We start from the raw sequence: 7071 nt of genomic DNA, 5'->3' as shown, positions 1-7071 counted from the left end.
ATTCGGGTGAAGGCGTGTAAAGAGAATGCCATGACCCAGGAAAGATTCCAAATTTCCAATGTATCCTCCATAAAAGGGAAATGCTAACACCCTATTCAAGATACTCTGCACAGACAAATGATACAAACTATAAACACAGATCCTATCACTATTAGCGAGGATAATAAGGGGAATCTACCAAGTACAATTTGTTAATACGGATGTAAGAATAAGAAACCCTCGGATTCATTATGTATTACTCATATCAACTGAATGTTATGCATATATTTTGATATCAGCCAACCGATCGCATTAAATTTATGGACCGTCATCCTTAAAGTTAAATATGGAAGTATGAAACGCACCCATTTCGAAGTTCAACCCTGCCTTCCCTCCAAAACAAAACAAAAAAGGAGAAAAAAAAAAAAAAAAACCCCGAGAATTTGCTAAACTAAAATCACTAGAGCTAAGAAAGATCTTGAATATTAAAATTTTTTTTAATCTACTCACATGCTACTGCTTGTTTTGGTTTAAATATCAGTACACATTATTGATTATTCAAACTTTAAAGTTTACCAGTGATGTTAAAGTTCAACACAGCATCATGATTCAAGTAATATCTAACAGTATGCCTGGCGGCAACTTAATGCATATACTGGAGTGACAAAATCAGTAATGGTGGGTAAATAGGTAACAAAATGCTAAAATATATTTGTTCAGAAGAGACATGTGATGAGAAGAAAGAATATGTTGTAGGCAATACTTTTTATGACGACCAATTGGTACACAAGCAAGGCACCAAATGGATTATTATGATAAGCTGCATCATAGGAGTCAAAAACTAATAATAAATTCTCTGTATCCATCACAATGGGGGCAAATCTACATCTATATAATAAAGTAAGATAAAAACTTCACCTTGATTGGGGGATTATGATCAATTCACGGAATCAAACTTCCGGAGCATCTCACAGTGTGGCGTTTCCTGGATATACCCCCATTGGCGACGCTGCACCTCGAGGCGACAATTCTGCCGAAGAATGCTGAAGTATTCCCTCTCAACCCTTTCTTCAATTGTAGCCCGTTGGGTGCTATCTATAGGATACTCCTCATTGAACTTGGTTGTCTTAACATAGTAGTGAACACCCTTCGGGGTAATGTACCGAAATTCATAAGGATAAGACCTAGAAAGAGAATACACAGGATCCGAAGAAGGCAAGAAATTCAACAGCAGAATCAGCAGAACAGGGAGCAGCTGAATCAAAGCGCGAATGTTGAAGCCACCACCGGAGCCATTATCCGCCGGCCTAGGACCCATCCCAGGCCCAAAACTGAACCCACCAAATTGGGTTGTAGGAGCCATCCCACCAAAGAAGAAGTTCCTGAAAATCTCCTCAGCATCAAAATCAGCCTCATAGTACCCATGGCGATAGGCCCTGGGGCCCGGCCTGGCAGCGGCCCGCTGCTCGAAGAGGGACTCATCTTCTCCGGCAAGATCATACTTTCTTCTATTCTCATCATTGCTGAGACACTGAAACGCCTTTGAAACGGACTTGAAGGCTTCTTCAGAGCCCGGAGCTTTGTTCTTATCAGGATGAACCTTCAGGGAGAGTTTTCTGTAGGCTTTTCGCACGTCCTCCACAGTGCAACTCTTCTCCAACCCTAGAATCTCATAATAGTTCTTCTTCCTCCGAATCTCTCTAACCACGCTGACTTGCTCCTCCGTATATGATGCCGATGATGAAGACGAAGAGGGCTCAGCTGCGGAAACCCTTCGTCGGATTGAGGGTTGATCGTTTGAGAACGATTTTGGCGACGACGCGCTGGAACGCACCTCGGGGGTTGGCGCTGGCGTTTCGAATCGTGAATTAGGGTTTGACTCGGCCGCCGCAGTGCCTTCTGTGGCCGACAAAAGGTCGTCGACGGGAAGCGTTGGGTCGAGGCGGCGAGCCTTGGTAAGGAACTTCAAGGCGCGGTTTCGATCCCCAGATTCTAAAGCCTGTTTCCCAATTTTCAAGCATTTGAGCGCGTCGTCCTTGTTCCCATCCATTCTCGATTTCTAGTTAACAGATCTGACCAGCGGAAAAACGTATATAGAAAACGAAGATGATCGAAATTGCGGAATTAGGAATAGGATTGGAAATTAATCTATAAAAAGAAGAGCTTGGGATTGGGATTGGGATTCAGGGAATTGAAATTGAACTTACAGATGGGGATTGAATCAGAGAGACGATGATCGTCGAAGAATTGCTTCAATTCATGGGATTAGGGTTCGTGATTGGGGAATTGTTGGATAAAATTTGGAACTCCTCTCTAACCCTCAGTTGTTCTTAACCTTCGTTTTTGCTTTATAACGTTAAATCGCACTGTGTCTTCCACTACCACGCGCTGTATGTCGCACGTGCTATCAGTCTCTGCCTTCTGTTTCATGCCACCGCCACACGTGAGATTTTTTCCTTGTTGACGATTATATTGTCTTTTACTCTTTTTACATTTTACTCCGGGTCAACTGGGTTTGGCCCAATAGATCGTAGTTGGGCATACAAGAATGACTCTTTTTGGATCATAGTGGCCCAAAGGACGTGGACATAAAACTGCTACTCTCTCTGTTAGGTATTCGAGTCCTGTGGCATAAGATAAACTTAATTCTGACCCAAAAAAAAAAAAACTTAATTAAAAAAAATTGAAAATGGAAAAGATATATAAAATATAATGAACTACCAGTTTTTCTAATTTCTTTTTAATTTTTTTTCTTAACATTGTTTAAAAAATTTGATTGTCAAAGCTAACATACTCTATAAATTGAAAATCGAAATTTTACATAAAATTAGAAGTATACATAGCTGAAGTTATGACAGATAATTTAGCATATTTATATATAAATTTAATAATTTAAATAGTTATAATATTTTGTACATTATCCAAATTTAATTGAACAAATTATAGTTTCCTTTGGCTCTTGGTCTTGGATCAAACAAAGGAAACAGGTTCCATAAAGCTAAGAAGCAGAGCATTGAGAACTACACCATCTTTGCTCTCTTCTCTTCTTTGCCTTTGTTGCCGAGGCAGAGAGAGAGAGAGAGAGACAGAGAGTTTCTGGTTTGTGTTCTTCGTCAAAATTCCTCATCCAAGTAAAATTCCATTTTTTTATTTTTTGTTTCAACTTTAACTTTATTCCTCAGTTCGTTGTGTTCCTCTGCCCTGGTCATTCCTAGAATAGTAGAATTATTCCCTTTTTTCATCAGCTAAGTTTAGTCTATGTTATTATCACCTCCAGAATTGGCACATTCTTGTGTCCCCATTTTCTCAAAACCATCTTTAATCTCTCGACACTTTATAAAGTTAATATTTTTAAAACGAGTTGTAGTTCTTATACAAGTATCAAACCACTTGAAGCAACTAGCTTGTCTTTTGTAGCTTAAGATATATCATTGGACATGGGAAGGGTGCAAGGTGTTGAATATGGCTGCAGAGATGTAGTAATACGCAGAATAAAGTTAGAATGGGTATCACATGGGGATAACGTTCGTGTTCATCCAACTGGCCTATTTGCAAGTGTTGGTCAAGCAGGGTTTGGCTTTGGTATTTCACCAAATCCACCACCTGCTCGAGACAATGCCGCAAAACTCCCCTTGGCTAATTCTTCCATGAAGAACGAGTTGATACCTGATGAATTTGGTTTTCAAACTACAACAAGGTTTCAAGGATTTTTGTTGAGTGATGAGCATGAAGAAGCTGCACTTGAAGTTGATGAGGAAGGCCTTATGATGAATAAGAAAAGGAAGAAGGGGTTTAAGCTGAAGTTTAAGATTGGGAATCCATCTTTGAGGAGGTTGATAAGTGGGGCTATTGCAGGTGCAGTGTCAAGGACTGCGGTGGCGCCATTGGAGACCATAAGAACACATTTGATGGTGGGGAGCTGCGGACGTAGTACCGTACAAGTGTTTCAGTCTATCATGGAAGTTGATGGATGGAAAGGCTTGTTCAGAGGAAATTTTGCTAATGTCATCCGTGTTGCTCCAAGCAAGGCCATTGAGGTGTGTGTACACATAATTATTTCGAATATATGGTATGATCCTAGATAGCTTTTGTTTCGTGTATTTGTCATTCAAAATTCATAACCAGTGCCACTTTTGATTCATTGGAATTTATCTATGAAAGATCAATTATGATTATTCACTTATTTAGAAACTGAAAATGCCTGACATGTGAAGCTGGAAGGGGACAACTAGCTTAATATTTGGCTTATTGTCTTCTTGTTTGAACTTACAATCACAATGTTTTATAAACTTCTACTCTCAAATTCATCTATACCACCAGCGATATATAGAGCCTTAATTTAATCAACTTAATTAAATTCTAATGACATCTGGTGGGACATGCAGCTGTTTGCTTATGATACAATCAAGAAGCAATTGTCTCCTAAACCTGGAGAGCAACCGAAAATCCCTATTCCCGCCTCATTAATTTCAGGAGCTGTTGCTGGAGTTAGCTCTACCTTATGTACATACCCTCTTGAGCTACTCAAAACTCGTCTAACTGTCCAGGTATGCACTCATATAGAGACTTGTTGATCCTGATCTCATAAGCTGTAAGTGACTTAAGTTTCATGACATGTCATAAATGTCAGAGAGGGGTGTACAAGAACTTACTTGACGCATTCCTGAGAATTGTTCGTGAAGAAGGTCCTGCAGAGCTCTATAGAGGCCTCACCCCAAGCCTAATTGGTGTAATCCCTTATGCTGCTACAAACTATCTTGCCTATGATACAATGAGAAAAGCTTACAAGAAAGCTTTGAATAAGGAAGAAATTGGGAATGTGATGACCCTCTTAATTGGATCTGCTGCTGGTGCATTCTCAAGCACTGCAACATTTCCACTTGAGGTTGCTCGTAAGCATATGCAAGCTGGGGCTATAAATGGAAGGCAATACAGTAACATGCTTCATGCCCTCATGAGTATACTCGAGAAGGAAGGGGTTGCAGGGTTGTATAGAGGTTTGGGACCAAGCTGCTTCAAGCTAGTTCCTGCTGCAGGGATTTCTTTCATGTGCTATGAAGCTTGCAAGAGAATACTTGTTGAAAATGAAGAGAGTTAGGAACTGAGTGGATAGCTGCAATTTGTTCCACAGGATTTTTATTGGTATTGTTCCCTTTTTTTTTCTTCCCTTCATTCTTTTTTGGCAGAGGAAAAGAGAAGCGATTCTTGGTGCTAATTGTTAGTTTTGAAGGTTTTTTCTTCCCCGCTACATACTGGACCATATTAACCTCTGTGTTCCATACGTAGACCATAGTGATATTGAGCATACTCAATGTATTTCATATCTTGGTTTTTCTTTCTCATAATGTTTTTCTACCCTCTCAATACTGACAAGTTCTGTAGAAAACTAATAGCACTTGTGCAAACTCCTTTGTGTGGAATAACAGTTTTCAAAATAATTACCTTTGCTTTTTGAGCAGGCTTTATTTCCACTTGAATCATCCTTTGTAAAGCCACTTTTGTGGCAAGTTACAAGGCTGGAAATACACTCCGCAGATGTATGTCTCAACAATGTGATGGATTTTCTTTGCATGTTTTGGCGATGTTTGGGTTTGCTATATCCTAAAAGAGACTAGAAGCCATCCTTAGAGCTCAAAAGTCAAAACACAACTTGAAAAGCATATCATTGTCTTCAATGCTAAAGTGAAAAAAACAAAAACAAGCATCTCATTGATGCAGTGACTTCTTTTTTTTTTTGTGATTTTTCTTAAGAGAGTTTTATTTTTCTAATGCAAGAGTGTTTTTCTTTATATTTGGAGAGGTTCTATTATTTTTTATTATTATTAGAAACATAATCTAGCTGTTGAAAGGTGTACCATATAAAAATTACTCAACTTGATTTTAGCTCAGTGTCAGATTAAAATATTAAATTAGTCAAATGTTATTAGTGGAAGATAATTTACTCATGGAAATCAATATTTAGATACTTATTTACCTTATTCATGATCATGCATTGAAAATGCATGTCTTTAAGGCATTATAGAATAAAAATAGTGGAAGATAATTACAAGGAAAGCGATTCAAATGAAACACTTGTATATGTATAAAAGAGCCATGAAAACTGGGGAATAATCATGAATAAAACTACTGCATTATAAAAAAGAGACAGACACACTAATTAACAACACAAAGCTCTGTGGAACGTAACTCCCATGGCATCATCCTCAAGGAGAGGCAGATAAAGATCAGTGGATGGTGACAAACACAGCCTCGTTGCCATGCTCGAACAATTCTACATTCTACATATAAACCACAAAATCTTGTTCAAGTACAAAGTACTGCAAGTCTAGAACTTCAGTATTCAAAATTTAATTCTTTTTATATATTAATAATTATCAAAAGTTATACATACATCTTCCTACAAGAACAATGGCGGAACTTGAAACAAAATTTTGGGGGGGCCACATAGAAGATAATTGTCAAAATGCTTTTGATATAGACCCCATTTAAGGTAAGCTCGTCTAATCTCATCTCTCTAGTTTGGGTGCTATTGCCAAATTTAAAGCCGTTTTTTAGGGTCTCGTTCCAAAAAATTAAAGTCAAACTCATCAGATGTAATTTTTTAAATTTTGAAGGTTGTATCTCACTTTTTTCGTGATTCATTAAAGTAGAAGAACTACAAGTGTTAATATTATAAAAATTATATGTTCTCCTTATTAAATATTAACATTCCTCTTAAAAAATGCATCAATTCTTTGATTTTTTATTATTATTTTATATAAATTTGAATATATATCCTGTAGAATATGTAAAGAAGAAGTTAGAAGGACAAATATTAAAATTTATAATATTTTTTGAAATTTTTTTATCAATTTATACAAATACAATAATATTAATATTTATTGAATATTTTATTATTTTTTATCATATAAAAAATTAAATTAAATAAATAATAAAATATAAAATAATATTAAATTAAATAAATAAAAAATATTTATTTTTTATATTTGAACTTAAAAGTAAAAAGAGTGTTGCTTATTGAACTTATTAGATACTTTAAGTCATAATAAAGTATTTAAACTAATTAAATTATTTTTCATCTTTTAAAAAAGT

The 7071-nt window shown here is 36.7% G+C and overlaps 2 protein-coding genes across 4 annotated transcripts; one reads left to right on the top strand and one right to left on the bottom strand.

Moving 5' to 3' along the window:
• On the bottom strand, positions 641 to 2382 carry LOC107623102 (chaperone protein dnaJ 49). Of its 2 annotated transcripts, none has more exons than XM_016325250.2 (2): positions 2187 to 2382; positions 641 to 2059 (listed from the first exon to the last, which is right to left on the bottom strand). In XM_016325250.2, the coding sequence occupies exon 2, from the start codon at positions 2027 to 2029 to the stop codon at positions 917 to 919; it is 1113 nt and encodes a 370-aa protein (XP_016180736.1). In that variant the 5' UTR covers positions 2030 to 2059; positions 2187 to 2382; the 3' UTR covers positions 641 to 916. The 2 variants fall into 2 exon arrangements, with proteins under 2 accessions (XP_016180736.1, XP_016180737.1); XM_016325251.2 differs by having other exon boundaries at positions 641 to 2051.
• LOC107624493 (adenine nucleotide transporter BT1, chloroplastic/mitochondrial-like) lies at positions 2930 to 5417 on the top strand. 2 transcript variants are annotated; one of them, XM_016326984.2, is made up of 4 exons: positions 2930 to 3110; positions 3397 to 4016; positions 4365 to 4526; positions 4610 to 5417. In XM_016326984.2, the coding sequence occupies exons 2-4, from the start codon at positions 3417 to 3419 to the stop codon at positions 5075 to 5077; spliced, it is 1230 nt and encodes a 409-aa protein (XP_016182470.1). In that variant the 5' UTR covers positions 2930 to 3110; positions 3397 to 3416; the 3' UTR covers positions 5078 to 5417. The 2 variants fall into 2 exon arrangements, with proteins under 2 accessions (XP_016182470.1, XP_016182469.1); XM_016326983.2 differs by having other exon boundaries at positions 2930 to 4016.

The sequence above is a fragment of the Arachis ipaensis genome, chromosome B10 (assembly GCF_000816755.2).
Source record: "Arachis ipaensis cultivar K30076 chromosome B10, Araip1.1, whole genome shotgun sequence".
Taxonomy (NCBI): domain Eukaryota; kingdom Viridiplantae; phylum Streptophyta; class Magnoliopsida; order Fabales; family Fabaceae; genus Arachis; species Arachis ipaensis.
The sequence above is the reverse complement of the archived record's forward strand: the minus strand, read 5'-3'. Positions and strand labels throughout refer to the sequence as shown.

What these genes read in the sequence shown, in the direction of transcription:
- LOC107623102 (XM_016325250.2), bottom strand. Translation starts at nt 2,029, where the DNA reads ATGGATGGGAACAAGGACGACGCGCTCAAATGCTTGAAAATTGGGAAA.
- LOC107624493 (XM_016326984.2), top strand. Translation starts at nt 3,417, where the DNA reads ATGGGAAGGGTGCAAGGTGTTGAATATGGCTGCAGAGATGTAGTAATA. An exon ending in CTCCAAGCAAGGCCATTGAG is followed by an intron (nt 4,017 to 4,364) that starts GTGTGTGTACAC and finishes TGGGACATGCAG; the next exon opens with CTGTTTGCTTATGATACAAT. An exon ending in AAACTCGTCTAACTGTCCAG is followed by an intron (nt 4,527 to 4,609) that starts GTATGCACTCAT and finishes CATAAATGTCAG; the next exon opens with AGAGGGGTGTACAAGAACTT.